The sequence below is a fragment of the Anguilla rostrata genome, chromosome 5, assembly GCF_018555375.3.
Source record: "Anguilla rostrata isolate EN2019 chromosome 5, ASM1855537v3, whole genome shotgun sequence".
Taxonomy (NCBI): Eukaryota; Metazoa; Chordata; class Actinopteri; order Anguilliformes; family Anguillidae; genus Anguilla; species Anguilla rostrata.
The window spans coordinates 16,305,936-16,333,425 of record NC_057937.1 but is presented as its reverse complement, the minus strand read 5'-3'; the positions used below and the strand labels follow the sequence as shown (position 1 = coordinate 16,333,425).

The window sequence follows — 27,490 nt, the reverse complement described above, 5'->3', positions numbered from 1 at the left end:
CGCCATCAGCTGCAGACAACTGATGAAAGTTGAAGGAACCTCCAATCAACCAACTTTGTAAATTTGATGGACTTTGATGGATTAAACCGCTCGTGCCGTGTTTAAAAAAACAGTGGTTATTACTGACTTCAAAGGAAGTGTCTTTCCAAAAGTTCCAATTATAAAAAAAAAAAAAAATTGGATCTCAGAGGGTGCTTGAACTTTTACTTAACATGCATTTTCCCGTTGCCTGCTGCCAGTAACCAGAATTAGCAAACATGCTGTATAATTTGCCTAAAATACGCTTATGCTTTTTCGATGAATTTTCTCATCTTACCGTAACTCTCTTTAGCCTATATCACCATCACTAAAAGGGTGACACATTGGAATTACATTTGCGAGGAAAAGGGGTGTAATACCGCGCTACCGTCATAACGCCCGCGTTATTGTCTCAGCGACAAAACATTTCTATTACATTTTTCAAATTAGTTTAACATAAAGGAAGGCAACAAGCAGGGATTGTCAGGAATTCTGCACTCCTTCAAAAATATCCTGATGATATTGAAAAAATTACATCCTAAAGATCTAGTTATTTTTAGGGCCCGTCCAGCCTGGGGCTTGCTGAAGTATTACCAATTTAGTGGTATCTCTGGCAACAGGTATATTTTATTTAAATCTGTAAATTTTATACTGGAGTGATAATCCTTGTTTTACATATTGTGTGGCTGCACAAAAGCCAATATTCAATTGTTGAATTCAGTTAACTAAAATGTGGTGATTTGCATGCACTACCATTCCATTTTTTTTAGCCAGAGGACTTGGACATGGAATTTTGATACTATGTGAAATGGTTTTATTGTTTTTATAAAAGGCCAAAAGAATTTTACAATTAAGAGCAGAATTATATCACAACATAGTTTAGGAACAGTCTCACCATTCTATAAACAAAATTGTAGAGATTGGCATTGGTGGTAAGGTTGTCAATATCACTGGTTCTCAACCTTGATCCTGGGCCCCTGTGCATGCTGTTTTCGTTCCAACCACAATTGTCTATATTTTTAGTGATTCAAAATATATACGATGGTAACTGATTAATAATATTAAAATAAGTGAAAAAGGATTTTTTAAATTACTGGTCACTTTTATAGTGGTAAATAACTGCAGGTTCAAGAGGATAATCAAATGGGCAATATGTAATTAGAAATTGCAGTCATACTTCATAAAATACAGAAATCAAAAGCAGTGCCTGTAGCATCAGTTGAATTGACTCGTTTTCTTTCTTGTTCTGGAACCAGTTATTTTACTGAGTTTCACCTGGCTGTCCTTAACATTTAAAAAAGAAATATGTGACCTATTCACTTTCACCTGATAATGCATAACTTTAAAAAAATAAATATACGACCTGTTCACTTTCACCTGACTGCATAACTTTTAACAACAAAATATATGACCTGTTCACAGACAATATCAGACTAATTATGTGACCTCAGCACCATCTACTGGTGACATAACTTAAATGAAGTAAAGGACAATAAACTCCAGAAGTACAATATAATACAAGTCAGGGGTTGTCTGTCTTTTGTGATTTCAGAGTGAGATGCAAAACATACTGTCTTTGCTTCTACATGCTTCTTCAGTTGATTTCTGTAAAGCAGGAGTTCTCAACTTTTTCTGATGCAGGGACCTAGGCCCAAAGACATCCAGGGGACCACCACCATAAGATAAAAAGGGTCATATTCCTTTTTATTTTTAAAGGGGTTTATATTTACAAATACTTTCCCAAATCTATATATTGTCATTGCATATCACGTCTGGCCAAGGACCCACTACAGTGCCTTGAAGGACTGCTAGCGGTTTGAGGACCCCTGCTTTAAAAACCCAGGCAGTAAGGGACTAACTATAGAGCAGGTGCTTGTAAAGTATAATTTTATTCATTTGGGACAGAATTTTAAATTGTATTTTAAATTACACAATTTCACATGCCAGAAAAAGGTTTAGCATAAATAATAATGAAATCCATACAGTTAGTACAACACTGGAAAGTAGTTACACCAATGCAATCATAACATAGGCTTTCAGAGGCTCCGCCCTATGTCTTTATAATAGAATTAGCAGCACAAATAATATTGAATTTTTTTCATCAAGGCTGCATCCATTCACATTATCATTTCATTGCTCTTACGCTGTTGTTCAGACATATAATTATTCAAAACATTCATGTTCTAGGACCCTTTCATATACTCAGATTAAATACATATAGTTTTGAGGCAGTTTACAACAGATCAGGTCAGTGCAGTCTAATTTCTGTTGAATTGCGTGAGGCCTCCTCTCCCTACTGAATACTGCAAATGGTGGGGAAAGATGTTTCTTTCCATTGAGAAGTAATCGTAGGCGAGTTCCTTTATATTGTCATAACTCATCATAGATTGAACTAGACAACTGAACATTTGACATGGTCGAAACGAACCATTCATGCATTGGTTAATATGTTGAATGGCCAGCCTTGGTGTAAAGGTATTGGTATTTTAAAATAAAATTTGGGTAACCAGAGTTGTAAAAAAGTTGTAAAAAAAAAAACTTATAGTGAAATCAAAGATGGATTATATAACCTGTGTAATGAGGTGCTATTTGGACACTTGATGTCACTCAACAGGAACCAGTACTTCCACTGCATACACTACACATTATATGGAAATATATACAACATCAGTTGTTCTCTGAGTTTCTGAATAACAGTTAACTCTCATAATGAGGGCTGTTTGCATTATAGAATTTCAATTCTACTGTATATACATAACAGTTTTTTTACAACATTTCATATTCAAAGTTATTGATGGTGAATAGCATACAACACTGTCAAAACATAAAAATCAATGCGTGTTTAGCTGCCTGCTGTCCAATTTGACTGAAAGTAGATAATCATGGCGAGTCATAACATATGGCTCATAAGGATATTCTTGAGATGAACCAGGTCTTTGACTGATGTGAATCCTTTTGAATGAGCCCACAATATTGGTCCACGTGCTGAAAAAAAATGAATACATGCTGTGTTGCTCCATAGAAAAAGCCCCAGTTTTCAGAAGATGGATAAATCGTCCAATAGATTTTATTCTTCTTCCTTAGCTAGTTTTCTAGATGTTGAATGTTGTTGTTATTCCTCATTCATTTGTACTGCAGTCTGCATTTCTAATACCAATCTGTCAAACTATCATTCCATGTTGCACATATTTCTGAGGCAGACAAGTTAAATGAGACAGGGGCAGCTACCATTCAGGCCCAACCAGCAAAGAATAGCACCCATTCAGAAGAAAGGACCATTGAGGGGAGAGTATTGGGTTGGGTGGTTCTGGGTGGGAAAAGGCCTAGCCAGTCAGACGGGCTCATACTGCACTCCGGCTCTTGGCGGGCAGCAGCTCGCACCGTCCCGAGGACATTTCGGAAGGGTGGGCCAGGTACTCGGGCGAGGACAGCGGCGGGGCGGCGTCCTGGACGGGCCACATCTCCAGCCAGGTGAAGGAGGGCGTGTAGGCGGGATGGGCGCGGGAGAGAGGCCTCCTTTGCCTGTAGTTGATCCACACCTGGAGGAGGGTCTCCTTGAACGGACGCGTTGTGAGCGTGTACAGGATTGGGTTGAGCGCGCTGTTGATTGGAAGGATGAAAATCACCACCCAAGAACTGATTGTGCCTGCGGAACAACAGACGGCCAGATACATTTATGCGTCTCTCAGCCCTGTTTGATGTGGTGGATGATGTACAACTGATCGTTCTCGTGTCTCCCAGAAAAATTTTAACTAGAACCGCATTCTCCAATCTCCTTATTTCTTGGCATCATTTAAATATGTAAATATGTAAGTTTTTTTTTTTTTTTTGGTTTCAGGTCAACTAGGATGTTGCATTATGTTTAAAATTGGCGTTATAGATTGGTCTCTTTTATAAGAACCAAGTTGTCAACTGTTTTTCAGTTTGCAGTTCCTCAGTAATCTCCGGATAGAATTTCTATAATCATGGAGTGAGACAGACACTGGCATGCCACAGAGGATGAAACTGAAAACAAACAAATGCCAAATAGACAAAAATAAGGAGACACAATATAATTATATCTTCCATACTCTCATCACCCATTGAAATCTTCACTGTAGACCATGGGCATATGTCACAAACAACATGGTGCTACACTACTTATTTTGGTGGATTGGAATGCAGTAAAAGCTGTTATTCAGCTTTTACAAATACTTTATCTTCATATCCAAATAAATAACCTGTTGTATCTCTGGACAACATAGAGAAGGTCTTGAATAATGTAACTTTTCAGCCGACTGAAATTATGTACATTCTGTACATAGCATATATTGTACATTCAACAAATTATGGCAACTAAGAAGAAAACCAAAGTGCTTTTTTTTTGTTCAGTTCTATTTTTGAAACATGTGGCTCAGATAATGAAAATGAGATCTATTTATTCCTGGTGATTTGACAACAAAACTCAAAATGACTCACCTGGAATTTCCACCTGCATCAAAGATAAAATCTTTAGCACAAAAATGGGTATCCAGCAGAGCGAATCTGTGATCACGATGGAGAAGAAACGCTTCGCGATGGTCACCTCCTTTTTGATGTGATTGCTGTACTCTGTCGCTCTTGTGCCTGTCTTCTGGATGTTGTAAAACATGCTTCCGTATGAGAACACTATAATAAGAAAGGCCACCAGATTCAAGCCTGTGGAAGACAATGATAAACACACATGCAGGCACATATAACTCAAAGGACGCATGAAATTAAGGTTACAAACTGAAGGCCCAAAAACGACGTGTGAACATATGGTATATTTCAGTGGGCTACAATACTGGCTCACGGTCCCATTTGGGTTCCCTACCCCAGTTCTACACAGCGCACACCCTTATGTATGTACACTAGCACCCTCTGCTGGACAAAAGCTAATGCACCGCTTGAAAACATCAGGAAATTTAGCAACGGCCACAGCACATCAATACCATGCTGTGTGCAGAAAGCATGAACGGTGACAAAATAAGTTTCAAATAATCTGGTAATAATCGAAAATAGTAGTAGACTGACAGTAATAATAATAATGCTAATACTACTCTAACTGATGGTAATAATAATAATAATAATAATAATAATAATTGTAAAATTACTTATTTTTGAATGACCCTGCGATGTGTCACACTCACCCAGGAATATGACAATCGAGTACACCTGCGCCCCCACAGTCTCAGGCTGCTCGGCGTGCAGCGGGAAACACACTCCGTTGGTGCCGTAGAAATTCCGGAAGAAGCCCTTCCCGACGAGCGGGAGGAAGGCGATGACGAAGCCCAGGACCCATATGGACACCAGCACGCTGACCGTGCGGCAGCGGCCCGGGGTGAGGTACTGGAAGGGGTAGACGATGCACACGTACTTCTCCAGGGTCAGGTAGGTGAGCAGCAGCACGGACACCTCCGTGGACAGCATGGCCAGGGAGCCCACCACCTGGCACTGGACGCTGTCCATCCACGACTGGGCGTGCCGGTTGTACTCGCCTCGGAACTTCAGGTCAAAGGCGCCGATCACAAACAGGTACACGCCCATTAGACCGTCTGCACCTGGGGCGGGGTAGGGGGTGGGGGGGGGGGAAGGTGGGGAAATTTGAGTAGGATTCGTAAGAATGTTCATAATACCACGGAGAGGAAAAAGTAAGCTGTTGCATTGTTATAGAATGCCTCCCAAAAATAGCTAAGTCACAATGAACACAGTGGTGGAGGCGTGGATTGCTGTGAAGATGCATAGACTTACAAACCATACCAAAAAGGAAGCAAGCAAGCCATATTACATGTGAAATTCATAGAAATGCATATTTCAAATACATGTGATTTGAGTACCACACTATTAAGAACATAATGATATTTGATAAAGAGGGCAGATCATTCAGCCTATCTAGGTTCACCATTCATCCCAGTTTGGTGTCCTATAAAAACACATGAATATAATCCAGTGGTATTTCTCTTATAGTTTTGAGGTGGCTCTAGGACACATGTACATTTATTTTCAGGGTCTTTAAATTTCTGATAAGCCATGGAACATTTCCCTAACCTAAAAATTATTTCAATTTCATCTTCAAAGTAATCCAATTTCATGGAAATTTGACTGCTGTGGTAGTAAAAATTGCATTTGTTATTGAAATTTAACCAAAATTCATGGTTTTAAAGTTCATTTTTAACTAATAAAATAAATAAAATCATGGAAATGACCTTGAAAAATATGTGGAAACCCTCATAATTATATATAAAAATTCACTATATTGTTTAATAATAAAACATAATTGCTGTATATATACTGCACACATGCATACATACTGATGCTACGGTATGAAAATTGAAACATGTCACTTACAACAGAGAGATATGATGCACATGGCGTGCAGCTTGTTTTCAGATCTGATGTAAGATCGCATGCAAATAACGAAGATGTTCCCAAAGCACGTGGTGGCCGAGACTACCCAGACAAAGACCCGGAGTACGATGTTGGCCAGCAGATTCTCAAAGGAGGAGATCCCGTCCGTGTTTGGCTTGCAGCTGCGCACGTGCGGGGCGTAGCCGCAGTACTGGAACTTCTTAAAATATCTTTTAAGAAACCAAAGTGGAGCAAAGAAGAAACCATTAGTTCTTTCACATGTTCCAAGAATTTACTGCATAGCACCGACAGGAAATTACATCATAAATATATTCTATAGCAACAAAATTCACTCTTGGTCTGGATGAGCCACAGGGTGCTGCCAGAATGTGTGAGCAAGGTAGGCATCAACTGCCTTGTGAAACATTACAATTAATAAATTGTGCGTGATTGTTAATTATCCTTTATTGTTGCAACAATAAACAATTTTTGTTTTTGGTCATATCAACCAGTAACACATGAGGAAGTATGTCAAAGCAAAGGCACTGTGTAGGACATCTACTTAAAAGGCATTTCTGTTACTTTCCATGATCCTTTCCCATTTATTTCACCGGTACATGCGCCCAATAGTTTCTGTGCGCTGAAGTCAGCTGACACAGTGGCGGCAGCAGTGGCCCAAGCCTAGCTTGCCCATCCTGACCGCACGCCTCTGCAGTTTAAGTGAGAAAGCACATGCAGTACTCACATGTGTGTTAGGTCCTTCAGAGGTTCAAACATTCGTCTCTGTATGTTGCTAATCTCTATGCCCTCTATGCTTCTAAAAAACAGATAATTTCACAAGCTTTCATTAAAGCCTGAAGTAAAGTGAAGTAAACCTCTATTCACAGGGTTTGAATGCGATCTGTTTAATCAACTATCCAATAAAATTGAATTACCGATCATTTCCTTTTGCTGTATCACACACAGTAAAATGTTCAGTGTTAAAAATCAACTCTTACATTGTACATAAGGTACCTATTGGTACAAAATGTACTCTGTTAAAGTTGAATAAACACTGGACATGTCACTAGGTTTCAGTCCTCAGTGTTCAATGTCCCTTTTAGCACCGACAGAAAATCTAATGTGACCGCCATTAGTTTCAATTGGCTCGCAATCTGCAGTCAGAAGACATATGCAGCGCAGTGTAATGAGTGATGCTATGTTTGCACACAAAATGCATTTCTATGTGGACACCAATGCGTTCACGAAATGAGGCACAATTTCTACCCAGTTTTTATCCATACGGCAGACATTTTCAGATGCTGTGGGTCTATTACTAAATCATTTTTGGTTAATGGAAGCTGAGAAGGTTTTTAGGAGAAAGTACCGTGTGCCACAGCACTTAAATGCACTCTCTCAAGAGAGTCCATTTCCCTGGAGAACACTTCACAAAGTGCTATTAGTGGCAGGTTATCTGGACAGAACCAGGGAAATTTCAACCTTGGTGTTTGGTTTGGATCATACTGGCCCTTTGTAAACTTTTAATAGAAGACAAGTGTAAATTTGGTTCTTGTTTTGTGTTTTTTGTTGTTGTTCATCATCTTTATGTCTTTTTGTCTATATGGTTTCTTTGAATACAAGATAAATATGAAAAATATTGAAAAATGTCAGTTCAAAACAATAAATATTTGTAATCTACTGTATGAACAGCTTGTTTCATTTATATTTTCACAGATAGACATGATTTATGCCACCCATACCTTCATTATAGAGAATTTTAAAAATATAAATCACATCTTCACAAAAAATGAATGAAACGTTCATTGTTAGACATGATCTAGCAGAGGTAAATGGCAACCCATATATATTGTTTACAGTGTTTTGATTTGAGACAAAAGTGATATAAATTGAGTGTTTCTGTATAAATTTTATTTCTGTATTACTTCAAAATCCCAATAATGTCCCAGGTATATTTGACCCAGGCGAACAGTTTCACAGGTGTTAATAAGTAAACAGAACTCAAGGGTTAATGTCTATATAATCATCTTAGTCTTACAAAAGACACAAGTTTGCAAGATTTCTCTATTATAATATATTTAGTTATGGGTTTAGAGAACAGTTTACACTTCAGGATAAAAATCCTCTGACTATATATAGAGATGAATATTGAATTCAACAATGTGTCTTCTCCACAGTGATTGACAGATAAAGAAGCACCTTCTCTGTCAACCAAACAGCAAAAAAAAGCTACTTACAATGATTTTAATTTATGCAGGTTATCAAAGTGGTCCATTTGCAATTCAAGAATGGGGTTATAGGAAATATTCCTATGAAGAAAGAGCAGTGTCAGAATTGGTTTTATAAACAGTTTCAAGAAAACCAAAATGTATTCTGCTTCACAAAAAAAATAAATAAATAAAGTTTTTCATTAATAATATCTGCTCACAGTGTGTCTCCATCAAAATGACAGATACGCAGTTCACCCCCTCTGTTACATCTGGTTAAATTCATCTGACTGAATTCTGCTCTGCTGGGCACTATTATTATTTTGTCAGGTTCTATGTATGTCTGTCAGCTCTTGTGTTTATCGATACCAACATATTTTAAATTTGCTCCTTTCAGCTTAAAATAGTAATAATTTCCTATTAAAAATGTCTGAACTTTACAAAACATTGTAGCCTTCCAAAGTTGTGTTGCGTGGATTCAAAATGCACAGGGAACAGGAATGCCATGTCATATGCAAATTGGCATAATTACATATAGTTCCCTCTGTTGTGCTCCCTTTTCCCCCTCAAACGTCCTGTAGTCTATTGTAGTCAGTATGTCAATATGTATAACATAGATATACATTTACATGGTCACATGGTAAACCAGAATAGTATAAAAATGCAAAAAATAGCAAGCTCTGTGTATGATATACTACAAATTATATATTTTTCGACATATTCTGTGAATACACAATATAACACACTTACAGCTGTAGGAGTTCACCAAGATCAACAAACAGATTTGGGGGAATTGTTTTGATCTGGTTACTTGACAAATCTCTGTGAAAAAACAGGGAAATAAATACAAGACATTATAAGAGTGTAACCTCAAAAGCATTCTAATAGAATAAAAAACTGTGTTCTGTTACGACTGTCATTAATCAACATTCACAACATTTATCAATGAATACATCTTCTTAAATCAATTTAGTCTATTTTTTAACGCTTTAGTCTATGTGTTTAAACTTGCCACAGACTTAAATAAACTGAAACAATGTTTTTTCCACCTCTACAAACCTATTAGATGTTTAAATGATAGATGGAGTTGGGAGTAGGTTTCAAACAAACAATTATAGAGGACACATTAAATTTATGTGTTTCTGGTGCTTTCAGTAATACCTTGCATCATTTGGAAAATGATGGAGAACCTTCTGCAAGTGAAATGGGTTAAAAAAAACACAACAAAGTTTCCGGGCTGAGTGAGAACTTACAGCTCCCCAAGTTTCTGTAGCGGTGAGAAAGCATTTTCATGTAAGCGACTGATTCGGTTTCGCTGTAGAACCCTAATGGGGATGGGAAGCAAAATGAGCAGCAGTTACAGTTATCAGAGCAAAAACGTCTAATCCAGGATATTATTATTCCTTCAAACTGCCTTACTACTACACAAATGTACAAGAACACAGGAACAGTTAAAGGCATTTTTTCCCCTTTCCTATCAAAAAGCCAATATTCATGTGAAGCCTGAGCAGAGAAATTGAGCAGAGCAATTGGTCTCTGTGTCCCTTGCTAGCAGAAATTTGACTCGTTGTCTTTTTCCGTAGTGTTTTTTTAATAATGCTAGTTGGAGCTGTTGTTCTGTGGAAGAACTTAAGAGATGCACTGAGAAAAATGTAAATCTTTCAGGCAACAACAAGCTTACAGCACTGTCAGCATTTTGCAAGAGGAGAAAGTCACATTCCCAACCGTCTCAATCTGATTGCCTTCCATATCACTGAAAGATCAGAACAGATGAGAAAGATTATTACTGACAGTCTGTTATCTTGCTCCCAGAAACACAGTCAATGTCTTTTTATCCTGAAAGGTCACATTATTAATATTGAAAACAATTTTTATTGTATATTGTACTATATAGAACAATTCACTCATCAGTCCAGTCTGCATGTGCGTGTGTGTGTATGTGTGTGTGTGTGTGTGTATATGTACACTTATGTGTGTGTGTGTGTGACATTGTGAATAGACGGCTGGACTCACAGCCAGTTCAGTTTAGGCATCTCCAGACAGATAGTCTTGTCATGCAGCTGACTGAGAGCATTATTCAGGAGGACCCTAAGCATAAAACAAAGCCAGTTATGTAATTCACTGTGTGTCAAGTGCGTTTTCTTGTTTTCTGTATCTGTAAAAATATAAAAATGTACACTTAAATAAAAGTAATTCTTTCAATTTTTCTCTCAATCTTCAAACAACAGTGAAGAAATATAGCCGTCAATGATATTTAACCAGTTCAACCATAATACAAAAGAGTATAAATGGTAAGGAGTTATACATCTGTAAGCCTGTGGAACAATGTAGAACACGTGAAGGCTGAAACAGAACACTTACAAAAGGACCAGTGAGCGTAACCCAGAGAACGTCAGAGAGGAAATCTGGTTGATTTTGTTATTTTCCAGGATCCTGTGATCAATGAAAAAATGATGAGGGAAATTATTTTAAAAAGGCATTGTTTGAATGAACAGAGCAAAGTCATTTTTTTCATACGTATATAACAAACAACAATGTAGTGTTTTAAAGCAGGGCATCATTAATAAACTCACATTAACTGAATCAAACTCAAAGATTCTCTGTTTTAAATAAATATTCTAAAATTACTCTGTCAGAGTTGAAATTTATATAGAGCATGTTGCTATGCACAGGTAATAGTGATTACATCAACAAGGATATTAATTCATAATGGCATTATGGGTAATTTTTAAAACAGAAAGTTGAATACTGAAGGGAAAACTTACAACCATTCAAGTTTATAAAGATCTTGAAACACCCCAGGCTTTAAAATGGATATTTTATTGTAGCTCAAATATCTGTAAATAAAACACAACCAACATTGATTTATCAAATACTAAAAACACACAGCTGTTGTCAGGACTTCCATATTCTGAAAATTTGTTCCTCAAAGAATTCTGTTGCTGCTGTAGTGGCCTTCTATGAAAGGCTGACAGTTTAAGCTATTATTTACACAAACAACTATTTATTCAAGAATATAATAATTTATTTAAACAACACTGTACACAGAACAGCAGACACAATACAAAAACATTGGAATGTACAAATAAACACACAATAAGTCACAGCAAAATAACCAATGCTAAAGAGGCAACATAAAACAATAAAAAATAAGATAAACAAGTGAAACAAAGGACAGCAAAAGACAGAAAATGAATTGAAATGAATTCATTACAGCAATGAGTATACTCATTATCAGACATCTACTCTGAAAAGTATGGCTCCATGTGAAACTCTTGGACTTTAAGTGGATGGTCGGTCACAAGCATTCAATAACAACATGCAGTACATCAAACTGCAATGCAGGAATCATCCTTTCAGTGTTCAAGTGGACTGCAGCATTATATCACTAAAGAGCTGGCTTAGACTGAGAAGAGAAGCACTTCCATTGGATTGACTCGCAGAAAGTATGCAGCAGCTTTTCCTGACAGAATTTTCCATCATACACTTGCCATGCCATATGCATTGCACCAACATAAAGTGAAATGTATGCTTCTCGCAGGGTTTTGGGAAGAATCTGCAAATTTAATATTTTACAGTCTGCTGACGTGAGGCCAGTTTGGTGGTGGAATGCCTTCAGACACTGTACTGCCAACCCTGCCGAACTGACAGCAAAATATACCGCACTTTGAAGTGCAATCGGGAAGTTATGGGGAAGAGGCAACCTCTCGCTTTCTGTAACAAGACTTGACAGGCCAAAAGAGCACACAGTACGCTTTTAAATGTATTCATCAATCAGGGTCAAAATATATTTCAGATGAAAGATGCATATGCTTTCAGCATAAACAAGGTCATGCAGTCAGGTCCATAAGTATTTGGAAAGTGACACAATTTACATCCTTTTGGCTCTGTACACCACCACAATGGATTTGAAATGACACAATCAGGATGTGATTTAAATGTAACTTTCAGCTTTAATTTAAGGGTTTTGTCAAAAATATTGTATGAACAATGTAGGAATTACAACCATTTTTATACATAGCCCCCCCCCCCCCCCCCCCATTTTAGGGGCTCAAAAGTACTTGGACAAATTAACATAATCATAAATTAAATTGGCTTATAGTCACCAATGGAATTTGAAATGGAAACAATCAAGATGTGATTTAATGGTTTCGACTTTCTCAGCTTTAAATTTAAGGTTTTGTGTCAAATAGTTGTTTGGAACAACTAAGGCATTTGAAACCTTTGTTTTTTACTATAGGCCCCATGAAAGTCGAGGTCCACATATAATAAGTGCTGTAATTCCTACACCGTTCACCCGATTTGGATGTAAATACCTTCAAATTAAAGCTGAAGGTCTGCACTTTGAGCTCATATTCCTTATTTCATTTCAACTCCAATATGCTGCGGTAGACAGCTAAAATAACAATAACTTTGTCAATGTCCAAATATTTATGGACCTGACTGTATATACAGTACTCTGCCAAAGTCTGAGACCACCCTTTCACTGATTTACTTTCCACTGAAAACAGCCATTAAGTGCAAATCGTTTCTTTTTCAGTGTCAAACAATAATGCAGAAAGCATTTTTGTTTTTACAGAGAATTACAGAAAATCCTCCACCACTACATATAGTATCACATCTATCGGTATTTTTCCTCTCTTTCTTTTCTGCATCCAATCAACAAACAAGTAACAGTTATGTCCCCCAACAAGAGTTATTTACAAAAGAGTCAATGATGTTATGCTAGAGCCCCTTGCCTTCAAAAGTGACTTGAACATTCAAGCAGGGTACCCAAACACACCTTAGCTGCCTTGCAGATTTCTTTGTCAAGTATATGTAAAATAGCTAAAGGAAATACAGTATTTCTGATGGGATTAGATATAAGATAATTCAACTGCATAAGGAAGGTGAAAATTAAAGGAAAAATAAGTGAAACTTCCAAAACTGAAGTTCAAAAGATTATTGCAAGACACAGAGAAAATGGAACTCCTACCAACCATGCAAGAACTGGTAGACCACCAAAAGTTTAGCACTTAAAGATTTTATCTTTGAGAGATCTAAGGAAAAATATATCTCGCTACAGATCTAAAGAAATCCACAGGTATTTCTCTCAATCCTTCCACTGTGTGAAGATAACTCAATGTTACGGGTTTGAAAGGATTTGTAGCTATCAAAAAGCCACTACTGAGAATAAAGAGAATAAAATTTGCACTAGTACGCCGAAACTGGACAGCTTAGATGTGGAGTAAGGTTTTATTGACCGTTAAGTCTAAATTTGTGATTTTTCAGAACTATGAGAAGGCAGTATGTATGCCATTGAAGCAATGAAAAACTCTGAGAATCATGTCTGGTGGTAGATCAGTGCAAGTTTGGGGTTGTATAACAACATCTGGAGTTGATGATTTGGTTTTATTGAAGGCATAATAAATGCTGATACAATACAAAAAAATCTTAGCACATCATGCAAAAGCCTCTGAACAAAGCCTGATTGGGAGCAAATTCATTCTTTGGCAAGATAATGACCCCCAAGCACACTGCTGAGAAAATCAAGCTGCTGGTGTTCAATGGAATGGCCACCCCAGAGTCCAGACCTCAACATCATTGAATGTTTTCGGGATTACTTGGACTGAGAGAAGCAGAGCCACTTCTGAAAGTGATCTTTAACAATCTAAAAATCTGTACAATAAGCATGGAAAAATATCCTTGCAGATTAAAAAAAAAAAAAACTCAAAGCAAGTCTCCCAAAAATAATGTAAGCTGTAATAAAGGCAAAGGATGGACACGCAAAATACTGAAAGATTTGATATTGTACATACACTACATGACCACAAGTAATATGGAATTGGTCCACCCTTTGCGGCTATAACAACCTCCACTCTTCTGGGAAGGCTTTTATTGCTGTGTCGATTGCTGCAGGGATTTGCTCCCATTCAGCCAGAAGAGCATTAGTTGGGTCAGACACTGATTGGACGATTAGGCTTGGCTCACAGTTGGCTTCCCAACTGATCTCAAAGGTGTTGAATGTGGTTGCAGACCAGTCAAGTTCTTCCCCATCATTCTAAAAAAAAAAAGGGAAACCAATTCTGTATGGACCTCATTGTGAGCCTGGGGGCACTGTCATGCTGAAACAGGAAAGGGCCTTCCCCAAACTGTTGGCGAAGCACAACATTTTCTAGAATGTGATTTTATGCTGTAGCATTAAGATCTGCTTTCACTGAAACTAAGGGGCTTAGCACAAACCATGAAAGCAGCCCCAGACCAAAGGGTGTCCACATCATTTTGGTCATATAATGTAGAGGTTTTTATGCGGGTTTGTGTTAAATATGTTTGCTTAAATATTTTCTGACACTGAAAAACGAGTACCTTACACTTCATGACTGTTTTCACTGGAAACTAAAAAGAAAGGCTGATTTTTGCACAGACCAGTGTGTATATACATACACATGCACACAGATATGTGTGAATGCCTGTTGAGTTATATTAAATATGCTTCTATTTTTTTCTACGTAAAAATATGATCGATATTGGAGGAAAAAAAACATTCTAATCATGAAATATAACACCGAACGAAAGGTCTCAAACATCAGTAATCAACAGTTCTGTGACGGAGCCCGTAGACTATGACTCATCAAAGGCCAAATGGAAATACCTCACGGAAAACAGAAATTCATATTCACGCGACAGCTTCAAGTGCTAGTCCCTGTGTGGATTTCAAATGTCTCAGGGAGAGCATAGGAAATGGATGGAAATCTCAGGTAAGATTATCAGAGAGGATCCAAGGGCTCTCACAAAGCCCTGAGGATTTGGCCTGATCTCAAGCGCTATAACTGACTAGTGGATGATTTCTGGTTATCACATTAATGGTAATACAACGTTCACTCCAGATGAGCTTGTAACTTTGAACAAATAGACAAATGGCAGTTGTACTTAATGTTTAAAAAAAAAATTGACAATGGGGAAAAAAAGGAATATAAATTTGTGGGCAAAGCAATTGCGAATGTTAACAAGGGAAGCCCTGTAGAACTCACAGTCTTGTTAAATTATACAGTCCCCTGAATGCATGTGGGTTCACAACTCGAATCCTATTGTGCTGAAGATATCTACAGAAACAAAGTATATTGTGTGAATTGTAGTTTAAAAACAAATACGTTATTGCATGCTTAGCTGTTGTGTCAAAGTTAAGTATCAGGACAAATGACCTTTTTATTGCTTTTATAAAAAATGCTGCAGGGTTGTTTCTTGCGGTCGCCTCTAGATGGCACTGTGAGACTCTGCTTAAGCAATTTCCAAGGCTGGAACTAACGCAACAGGGAAAAAATATCTGCCCACCAAAATTAGATGCGCCCAAGAATTTACTGAGTTAACAACACAATGTTGAGAATGCCTGATGAGGTCTGTGATCGAAACGTTGCCTTACGTTATCTCAGTAAATTCATTTCGGTCAGCAGATATTTTCCCTTTTCGAGTTTACCTTTTTATCCTGCACCTGAACACAGCCTGGGCTGGATGTGTACACTAATATATCTCCTTTGTAGAACTAATGTAGTACCAGCCAGTACCTCCTGCAGACTGCAAATGCTTCAGTGTCCCTGGCTTCCTCAGAATTATCTGAAGTAGCATTCTCCCTTCCGTCCTTCCGACATCATTGCACTGATCTGATGAGGCTACTGATTGACAAGGAGAGTTTCTACCACATTGCTTTCACCTGTCCCTGTTCTCCCTTCTATAGGACAGGTGAAGAAAAGACGGAAGGAAGGACACGACTTCAGAGTCTTCAGATGCTGCTCCTTTCTTCAAAACAACCTTTTTCACTCTTTCCCAACCAGGGTAAAGAGGGAAGTGACACGTTAAAAAATAATCTGAAAATTTAAATAATGAAAATTCTGAAAAAAAAATTCCCATAACTATTGCAAAACAGTTTCTCAAAAAAAGAGAAAGAAATAAAAATAAATAAATAAATAAATTTCAAGATATCCTCCCCCGCTGTGAAATGCAGTCATGAAAGGGGAAAAATTATCTCTGCTGAATTATAGAAGTAGGCAAGGCAAATATTTAAAGCATCCTCATCAGCAGCAGATCATTCATGAATAACGCAACACAAAACTTCCTGTTTGCAGTGAACACATCTTCATGTAGGCAATATGAAGCTTATGGCTGTATTCTGAAAGATTAGGATAAAAAATCTGAAAGAGCTTGAACAAAAGCTTTCATTTTTGTGGATTTAAATAACATAGAGAGTTCTGCAAAACCTTGCATTAATTTGCCATGTCATTGTTTTGAGTCATCTCAGTCTAAGGTAACCTGCATAGAAAGCCTATTATATTATACAGCTGCATAGCCAGTAGTTAAGTATATTGCACAAGGATAACAGGCTATGATGCACTGGGTTCAAACCCGTAACCTGGCAACACAATTCACTTTGCTAACCAGCATGCGATACTGCTGGGTCCTCTCCCAAAATGTCAGAACTAATCAAAATTCAAACATAATAAACAACAGGATTAAGAGGGCTTACAGTTTCTGAAGATTCTGGTACTTATAGAATATATCAGCATTGAGTTTCCTCAGCCTGTTTCTTTGCAGAGACCTGGAATGGTGACAAGCGATTAGGTGCAAGAAACAAATCCGAATGCAAATCCCAGTGCCATCATAATGACTCTAGGAGTGCTTTGCAGGAAATTTCAGAGTTACAGTTTATCGTTTTATCTCCAAATTGGTGACTGTTTATTTAATCTGTTATTCAGTTTCGAAAGTCATCCAGCTGAAGTTGTTCAGCTCTCAAGGATGTACACCACATTTGGAAACCTTCCAGACAGTGGCAGCTCATCAACTGGGTTCCTTGTTAAATACAAGTGTATGACACTAAAGGAAAAGAGGCATATAGTTATAGCCTTATTGTCTCTGTTTGAACTGCCTCATTTGATTTGTTAGTGCAGTAGCCTCAGTCCATATGGGAGAGTGCAGACCTGTATGGGATCTGCTTTGAAAACATTCATATAAAGCTGTTGCTTCTCAAGCTTCCACAAAAATAGGGGATATTTAACGTGTAGCTCATGCAGACAGACTGTGGGCGCCCAATTGACCTGGTCTCAGGCGTGCGAGGAGGCACAGCCTTCCTGCTGACTGAAATACCTCGCTTCTCAAGTCCAAAACCATGTCAGGTTCTGTTCCACACTGGGGCTGCTGGCCACAATCAGCACTGGATGGTCAGAATTGCCTACCAGCCCATTTCTACAGTAGAACAGTGCCATAACAGGTTTAGCTACTCAACAGCTCAGAAAGATACATACTGGGCCCCCAAAAAGTAATACGTTTAAGCCAGGGGTGCTGGATGGCTCATCCTGTTAAGGCACTGTTCTTGTGCATGGATGGGCACCACAGTCTGGTATCGAATCCGAACCATGCCAGGGTTGACTGTGGCAGGCAGGTCCTCTGGGTGACTAACAACTGGCTCAAGCATTGCAATAGTACGGAGAGTTTCATTAGGCCAGGATTATACAGTCAGATCACGCAATGGTGACACCAACACATTGATTACTTTGTCAGTTTGACACAATTATCATCAAACAGATTTAGAAATGGTTTATTAATCTTAGCAAATATGAAAAATAATGATCTACCCTTTCTTGCAGAAATCAGTATATAGTGTCAGAACAATGCAATGGAAAATGAATTATGTCTACACCATGTTTTATTGCCTAAAGAAATCCTAACCCTTGCACAATGCCATCAGTTCAGACCTTATGCAACAAAGCCAACAGAAACAAAATACACCCCATCATATTTATGGAGAAAATATTGACCTGAATATTTACTTTATATTTCATAAATATATATATATATATATATATATATATATATATATATATTTCACAAGCATGTATTTAGAAAATGTATTGAAATATCTGAAAGCAATCTGAATGTTTTCTCATATATCGTGAAGCATCGCAGTATCTTAACAATATACTTAATTTCAGTGTGCGTTCAGTATATCCCACTTCTGCAAGAGAAGCCTGACAGAACTGACCCGAAAGACACTGGCTCCTGAGAGAAGATTCTGGAAAGCAGTGTAGCCGGACACCAGGCTCATGAAGGTGTACTTTGAGAACCGACGGGTGAGAGATTGCATCTGGGGGCGGCACACCCCAGTACTCACATCATGGTGACGTTCGTGGAAACCGTCGGGACGCTCCGGAGCAGAGCGCCATCGCAGTCCAGCTCCAGGCCCCGGCACAGGCACGAGTCAGGGACGGCCCCCAGCACTGGAGGAGAGGGGTACAGGACAGCACGGGAGGCTTTCTCCGAAAAAAAAAAAAACTTGCGCGACAGCCTGGATTCAATCTAACCCCACTGAAGTTTTGCTTTTTAATAAATAAATAAATAAATGATTCATGGCAAGGTTAACTTCTTTTCTGGTACTTAGACTTTCATGAGTAGCAACCAAGGAAATACAGTCTTAAATGTAAAATGCCCTGTGTGATAGAGCTGAACTGTACGTACACAATTTGATCTTCCTTCTTTGAGGTTTAATATTATGCCTTTAATTACACAGGATGTTGAGTTTAGCAAGCATACACATCAATGAAAAGTGTTGTCTACATAAGGTTACTTGCTTAAATGTTTTACTTAGATATTAGGAGGATTCTGACCCAAGAAAAGTGATCGCAAGTAGACATATTCATGAGCAAAGGCCACTTTATTAATATTTTCCTTTTCAAATATATTAATTTCACAAGTGCTTATCTCTTACACAAAAGATCTTCACTGAATACATTTTTAAATCAATTTGTTCTCAGCGCTTCTGTGATTAGAATAATCTAATAAAAATGATGATGACTAAAACAGTAGATTAGATTTAAGCATCAGACGCCAGTTAATTAAAATGACTTTGGAGTAACACTGAAAGCTTTCTGTCAGATTTTTTATCAGTATGCAGTAACACCTTAAAAGTTGGCATTTGTGCAACTAACTGCATGTCAAGCAGGTTGATAAAAAACAAAAGAAAAAAATAATAATCAAGAGACATCTATTTGTGAAAATAGTATAGATGTAAATTGTACTGATAAAAACATTTGGAAACATTTGCAAATGGATATTCTGAGCACACTTTACAAACATACTACACTGGATGATGATTCTCCATTTTTGATGGTGACAGTATTTTTCAATATCCCATGTTACACATAGAATGAGCACAATTAATCTTGATCAAAACAAGAATCCTCTAGAATTCAATTGTCAATGCAATGCCAGTTCTTTGATGAAGAACTCAATATCATTTCTTTCAGAAAAGCACTTGCAAGTCCTCTGGCTAATATATGTTAACAAATAAATGCAATTCAGAGGTACAGGAAATTCAGGCCATACTGTATACCTCTACATTGTTTTTCAAGGAGATTTTACTTCCTTGAAAGGTTCATATCTTTTGTTCCTATAGAATTCCTCCCACTAACCCCCTGTGATTGATTCCTGCACCCACATATTTCTATTTCATTCAAATCCGTTTCTGACATCAATCGAAAGCTAGTTGAAACGGTCTCTTTGAAGACATCTCCCTAAATAGATTGTCAGAATCACAAAGCAGTCCTTCTAACTGTCAGGACAAATTGGCAGCATATCTAACTTTCTCTGTGATAGGATGGGTTTGAATATGCATGTTCCACTGAAGAACATATCGTTTTAAAATTGGCCAAATTCATAGCCTGCCACTGTGATTGGAACTCCACCAGCAAGCAAAGTCCATTAAAGTTCTCGTCTGATAAGCAGAATGAATGTGTTCTGAGGTTTAGCAGTTTCCAGAATTTAAAAATGAAGTTCTATTTGTGAAAGGGAAAATTCTGATAGATGTATGTGGTGTGGGGATGGCTGGTTTAAGGAGCCACACCTGCCCTGGGTCAAGCTAATTAGACTTGGTTAATTAGATAATTGGCCAGGCTAATTGGACCCGGGAACAGGGGTGGCTGCACCTGTGCGTAGTGAGGCAATCGGTGCACACAGGTTAAATCTGCCATTCCCTCCCACACAAAGGAGAGCCTCTCGGTCATGACAGAGTTAACATCTACTCTTTGGCTGTAACATCTTGCCACCCTCGTAAATAAACGTGGACTGTTTGAACATCATCTCCCTGTGTCTCTGTGCTGGAGGGCCCCTTGGAAAGCCACTTCGGTGGACTGTGGCAGGCTGGTTTGCCACAATGTACAAGACGACTGTCCATGACTATCATTTCCCAATCTAGGAGGCAAAGATATTCACAGTGCAAAAACAAACACATTGCCACTGCTGCTGTTACAACATGTGACTAATTAAATAAGGTGAACAAAAGAAGAGCAAAGGCAAAATCAACAGTACCAGTACAGTAATTTATACCACAACACCAAATAAAATAATCTGCTTTCATCCTGTGCATACTGTGTAACATCGTATATGATGAAGACAACAGTACACTCTAGCCAATAAATAGAAGTCTTATGAATTTGATTACGTGACTGATGAATTTTATTATGTGATGCGATTATGTGACTGCTTTTGTGTAGATTTATGACAGATATGGCAATAATAATGCTACATATTTTTTACTTGAAGGAAGATCCTTTTGTTTCTGGTATGGTATCTCTAAATCACAGTGCAGATTTACCCCTGAAATGCAAGTAAGATATATTGATAATGGAAGCTATTACAGTATCCTGATAACTACTTAAACATCAATTCAATTAACAATATTTAGTTTGGATACCTAGGAAGGTAGGATCCACTAGATAAGAATTGTTACACATTGTATTTCATATATATGTATGTATACTAACCATAATCATTACAATTAGTGGCTTGTATATATCACACCTGGAATAAGATTTTAATCACCTGACCAACAGAAAATAGAACTCAGACAAATCTACTCTTATACTCTTAACATCATTTTTCGCCTCATTATTTTTTTTTTAGAAATACAAAAGTTAGCATCCCCCAAATTAACTTCTTAATTGTAATCACATTTTTACACAAAATTGTCTCATATTTGTGGCCATGAACTCTACTGTAAAGCCCATTGGCCCATATAAATCTGCTTCACAGTGCTCATTGGAAATGTAATGTACTTGAATTATTTGGACAGGAATGTGATTTACACAAATATTATCAATACTGTGATCAGCTCAGTAGTAATTTCTCAATTGATTTTTATTTTTTCAATCAAGGGTTATGATGAAGAGTGAAGAAATTTAAAAAAAGTGAAACAAGCACCCTAATGAACCCCCCCATCCCATCCTTCAAGGTGGATATCTGAAATGGGTAGTTCAGAAACTAAATATACCTTCCCTGCATTATTTGTGCAATAATAAATCTTGAAATAAAACCTTTCACTTATACGTACATTGTTGAATGCTACAAAAAAAGCTAGCATCATTTATACTTACAGCATTTCTTGGACTTGGTTCCAAAGTCATCACTGAGGATTCCAAAATATTTGTCAAACAGATTAGGCCATCCATTGTTATCTCCTATAAATCATAATAAGATACACTGTAAAGTTTGAGTAATAACATTACTTCCTTTTTGAAAGAAAATGAGCTGAATAACAACCTTGATGCAATCAGCAGTTCTTGTTAAAATGTTACCTTCTTTTTGGAAGAAAATGACAGGTATAGCAATCTTAATGCAATCAGCACCTACAGTATGGCCCTTCGAGGCCAGTAGCACTGCTAGTGTTCATTCCTCCCATCTAATCAGTGACTGATTCATACCCTGTTCAGACCTGGGACAGAAATGGGTGGAATCTCTGTTGGATCAGGGATATGAATCACTCACTTGAGTTGATTTTGTGGTAGAAAAGAAAACCACCATTGCCACTGGCCACTAGTATCAAATTTCAGTATCCAATATTTTCATTTCACAATTAATTAATATCAGGTGAAACTGGTGGCCTACCCCTGAGCCAACAAAATTAGCATACATATCTTTAGCCCAATAGATTAAAATAGAGAATCAAAATGTAGTTTCTGTTGCACATTTTATAAGAAATATCAACATTTTATACAATATATGATTTTTTGCATACTACGGAATCCATTCATACACAACATATATTGCATGAAATATACCTGAGAAAGTATCCATGCACTTGCTTACAGTATAATCAATAGATACTTTAAAAATATGTTCCATGTATTTTGGATGACAAAACATGCCATAAACTAAGAAATAAAAGTAATAATGCATATCGAAATGCATACATTTATTTAGTTATCAATGTATTTTGACATAATTTCAACACTGTATTGCAGAGATGACCAGGAGCAACAACAGAAAATAGAGGTCTTTCCTCTATATCTGAGAATTACCTTCAATTTGTTTGCAATGGCTTGGCACAACACACCACTTTGAAAAAGGATCCCTAATAGCACCTGACTGAATGCAAAGTGCTTTCAATCAGGTGCTAACATGACTAAGTTTCTGTGTCCCATCCATAAATAGCAAGCTTTTAATGACAAACTGCAGGCCCAGGGTCACTGTCACCTGTCCTTTATTAAATGCAATTTATATTTTATTTTTAATCAGCTTTGCCATTGGTTAAAATGACAGTGACATGTAAATTCCTATGGGTTGAACCACTCGTGTGGTCCAGAGTACAATTTAGAAAAAAAAGGATAATCCTGAACTGACTTCATTGGTTAGGGTAGCAATATGTTTCATTTTTTTTCGATGGAGGAACAATCTCAGGCTGCCATCTTGTACTGCTACCAATATTTACTTAATGGCTCTCATGGCAATTGAATGACTCACAGTTGTCAATTTCAAGAGGATAGCACATTCAGACACTCTAAAAAAATGAAGGGACAGCTTTATATTAAAAGATGAGGGCATTTTAAATACTGTAAATCACGGTGTAATATTGTTATAAATGTGTTTCTCATTTTAAATGAGCTGCAATCCAAATAGTTTCATTTGGAAGCTCTGTCTGGTTCTACTCTGTAATTTGCATAAAATGTAAATATGTGTTCTGCAGATGATTAGAGCCAATATTTCATTTAATTCATTCAACTTTTCATATTTTAAACCCTCAAATCCTGTACATCCTCCATTTTAGACAAGGTTGAAACAAAATAATTCAATGCAATAACACCACAAAATGACATAGCAAAATGTGTGTTAAATCAACTCTAACAGTTCATTGAATGCCTTACAGACACGTACTCTATTAGTGTTTAAAAAACTCTATCAGAGTTGATTTTACACTGAACATTTTCCTGTGGAGAGCTGTCATTTCAGTCACCATCAGAGCAAGGCTGTGATCCAGGTCTAGAGTAGGAATGCTGAAGAGAACAGTTTCAAAAAAAGGCCTTGAATGTACGCTCAAAAGCTGGACAACTTACGTAATATCTTATGTAATATGTAATATATCTTGTGTTATAAATACTGCCATGCTCTGAAATGGATGGATTTTAGGGTCTTCGTTCAGATAATCATCCACAGCCAAACACATAACAACGACAGTACTGGCAAGCACTAGATGCCTTCTTTATTAACTATAGAGAAGCTTGCTTGAGAGGCTATGATGACACATAAAGAGTAAGACTAGGAGTACAATTACACTGATCTTATGAATGGAATTTAGGGAGAGAAACTCTATGCCTGCGGAATCAACATAACAGTAAATGTGCACCCTTAATATACTCTGTTCACTTTGGTGCAAAATAAATGTTGTGAAAATTACATTTTTTTCCATTTTTTGGATTAACACAAAGGAGTGCTGCCTGTTTTCACTCAAGCTTTGCTTCAGGGACTATGTAAATTTGAATTTTATTTTCTGGGCTTAGCGCCTTCACAATGTATTCTTCAGGGCTAGCGATTGATATTCGTAAACGTGTACCCACTGCAAACACAAAGACTACAAGACATTTCATACATATGCACATATGCACATATATACTGTATCCAGAGCACCCTTTTGGAGACAACCGGAGGAACTCACCGCAGTTTTCTTCATCTGCCTGGTTACCACAGTCATCCTCACCGTTACAGTGCAGGAGCTGCGGAAGGCATTTGGTCAGGTTTCCACACGGGAAATAGCCAAGTGGACAGTTGGACTTCTTCTCTGGGACACTGAATGAGGTTAAAGTAACTGTAAAACACAAAAGAGGAACAATGTGAAAAGATTTCCATTATGCATGACAGTATCAGCTTTTCACAGATAGGCAGTAAAACTAGATTTAACTGAATGCACAGGGTTAGTTAATGTTGAGAGACTGTAAGAATTTCATTTTAACTCTGGACATTTTGCTAAATTCATATGAAGCCTTGATCTTGCACTTTCTAAAACTAAAAGGAAACCTTATTATGAATCCCAGTGTCCAGTTAATAAAGCAACCAAAGTATTCACACTCTTGAAAATGATGAGCAAATAAGGCTCTATAAAATAAGCGATACAGATGGGTTAAGGAGCTATATTTTATCCTAAAATAGGAAAATTCTATATTTTAATACTGACACAACTGCTCAGCCTCCCTTGGCTTCCTGTCTTACTGTATCTAGGCATATCTTGTATCTTGGTGATACAAAGTCTCCAAACCTACAAACGTCCAGGTTTTTGGAAGGGATTCCAGAAAAAAGCTCAATTGAAGGCAATCAACAAGAACAAGTGTCCAAAATTTGCTAAACTGTACTGAAACCTTGACTGTAACTGGATGTTACAAACAAGACCAAAATCGAGTTTTTTTTTTTGGCCAAATACACCATCCAACAGTGTGTATTCAACAGAAAAGGGATGCTACTGTTGTTGCAATGGAAGAAGGATGCTAATGTTACAAAGAATGTCTTACCTACAGTGCAATACAATGGGGGACCACTTCTTTTACAGGATTGTTTTGCATCTACTGGTCCTGAGGTTCTTGATAAGGTCAATGGAATCATAAACTCAAGAAAGTACCATGCCATTGTGGTTCTCTTTTCCAGAAAGCTCAAACCTGGCTGGAAATGGAGCGTTCAGCAGACAATGATCCAAAGCTTGCCTCAAACTAAATTTCACACAAGCTACAAATATACTGCTATCTGCTATACTGGGCTATCTGCCTCCAGACTTAAACACAACCAAAAATGTGTGGTTTGAATTGAACAGGGCAGTCCACAAGCACAGACTGAAAAACCTGAAGGATCTTGTAAAATCTAGTATGGGAAAATGATCCTCAAAATATGTTCATAAAACTCACAAACCACTATGGACAACTAAATAACACTCCTTTCAAAGGATGTACAAAGTACTGACACAGTGGTAAGAATATTTGATCCATTTTTAGAAATCCATATACAATTTGAGAAAAGTGGTATTTGGCTTGCTTACACTTATTATCACTATTAAAATGGGTTATTCAATCTTTGAGAATATGCAGCTGAGTACTTGTACTATTATTTCATTTAGGCAGCCTTTTTGGGTCATCTTTATCAAAGGTGTTAATACCTTCTGAGGGCACTGTAGATTTTTAATTAAAATAATGATAATAATTTAGTTGAATCTTCATCATAGTGAGTATAATATTTTCACGGTCCACCTCTTCCTGCATTTACTTGTACGGAGAATCAATCGATAAACTAATCAGAACAATTCAAACGCTAATCTATAAGGTCATTTTAATGATGCAATTGCATGATACAGCCTAATTGAACAGTACACACATTGTAAATATATAAATTATGCAGCAGCAATGGTTCTTAAATCAATAGTAGCGAATGCAATGAATGCACATACAGACACGCGCGCGCGCGCGCACACACACAGTACGTTGCAATATTGCACCATTTGCTTGCTATTAAAACACATCTCCGAGGAAAATGGTAAATGCAATGAATTTGACCTAACATCAGCACGTCATATTGTCATAAGCATTCGTTCATACCCTTAGGAAAACACGAATTTAAGACTTCAGTCAAACCAATTAACAACACTAACTTGATCAGCTATGTAAATGTCTGACTTAATTGCATCAACAGTGCAAAATAACTGTTGAATAAATGAGATATATGCCTAGTTTAATGAATATTAAGCCGGACGCTATGTTGGTGGAGAACATCACGTGCAGATCGATTTCATATTTGTCGAAAACCCGGTCATTGAATTCTGACGGAAATGTACAACTCATGGTGCACTGGAATGCTTCGATACACATTTTCATTAACGTTCCGATAAATTTGACAACTGATATTCAACAAAGAAAGATGTGTTTATCATGTTTCAGTTAAGCAAATGTAAACATCGCTTTGTCTCAATGTTTTCACACCTGTAGGTAATTGATGTCCTTTTATGCAGCGCAATTTTCCAACACAGCAACAACAACGAATTATGTAGCATATTTTAATTTCGTACTAACAAGGCTCTTCAAGTTCAAGAGTTCTGTCCAGCTGCACAGTTCGTTATTTCTAAATGGACTAAGCAAAGTTTTCTAGTTCTGGTGCTGCTAGCTACCTACCTACCTTCTTTCCCCCCCTGAATGTCTGTTGGCTGCTCAGTGGAATACAGTCAATTATCGTTTATAATGAACTTCATTCCACAAGAATATTTGCCATTCTAAAAACATAGGTTCCCACAGTCAATGCAATACAGCATATTTATTGTTAAATATATGCAAATTGAATCATTATAGTTTATTATTCTAGCGCATATCAGATTTGTTTATTTTCCCAATAAGTGCGACTAAAGTATTTAGGCTGAAGCATGATAATACTGTGACCAATCGATTTGTTCTCGTTCTCATATAAGACATTGATTAGGAGCCTTACCTGTCGCTCTGCATAAAACACTGTTGGTGATCAGGAAGCTTACAATTAAAGCTGACATGTTACACTAACACTGTTTGAAATATACCGCGAGTCTGTATACGTTCTCACTTGCAACGACTTCTTGGCGAGTGTATAATCCAGCAGGCGGATCCGGCGCTCATAAGTAGGGAGAG

General features: G+C 37.4%; 1 protein-coding gene across 1 annotated transcript; it reads right to left on the bottom strand.

Moving 5' to 3' along the window:
* Window positions 1–1,459: 1,459 nt before the first annotated feature.
* On the bottom strand, window positions 1,460–27,440 carry rxfp1 (relaxin family peptide receptor 1). Its single transcript, XM_064335372.1, has 18 exons — window positions 27,318–27,440; window positions 24,520–24,669; window positions 21,965–22,048; window positions 18,709–18,814; window positions 17,068–17,139; window positions 15,581–15,652; window positions 11,336–11,407; window positions 10,932–11,003; window positions 10,584–10,658; window positions 10,252–10,323; window positions 9,824–9,895; window positions 9,321–9,392; window positions 8,601–8,672; window positions 7,112–7,183; window positions 6,367–6,596; window positions 5,169–5,579; window positions 4,477–4,695; window positions 1,460–3,664 (listed from the first exon to the last, which is right to left on the bottom strand). The coding sequence occupies exons 1-18, from the start codon at window positions 27,373–27,375 to the stop codon at window positions 3,360–3,362; spliced, it is 2,286 nt and encodes a 761-aa protein (XP_064191442.1). The 5' UTR covers window positions 27,376–27,440; the 3' UTR covers window positions 1,460–3,359.
* Window positions 27,441–27,490: the final 50 nt, after the last annotated feature.

What these genes read in the sequence shown, in the direction of transcription:
- rxfp1 (XM_064335372.1), bottom strand. Translation starts at nt 27,375, where the DNA reads ATGTCAGCTTTAATTGTAAGCTTCCTGATCACCAACAGTGTTTTATGC. An exon ending in CTTGGTGAACTCCTACAGCT is followed by an intron (nt 8,673 to 9,320) that starts GTAAGTGTGTTA and finishes CTTTCTTCATAG; the next exon opens with GAATATTTCCTATAACCCCA. An exon ending in CTCGATTGTCATATTCCTGG is followed by an intron (nt 4,696 to 5,168) that starts GTGAGTGTGACA and finishes TGTCTTCCACAG; the next exon opens with GCTTGAATCTGGTGGCCTTT.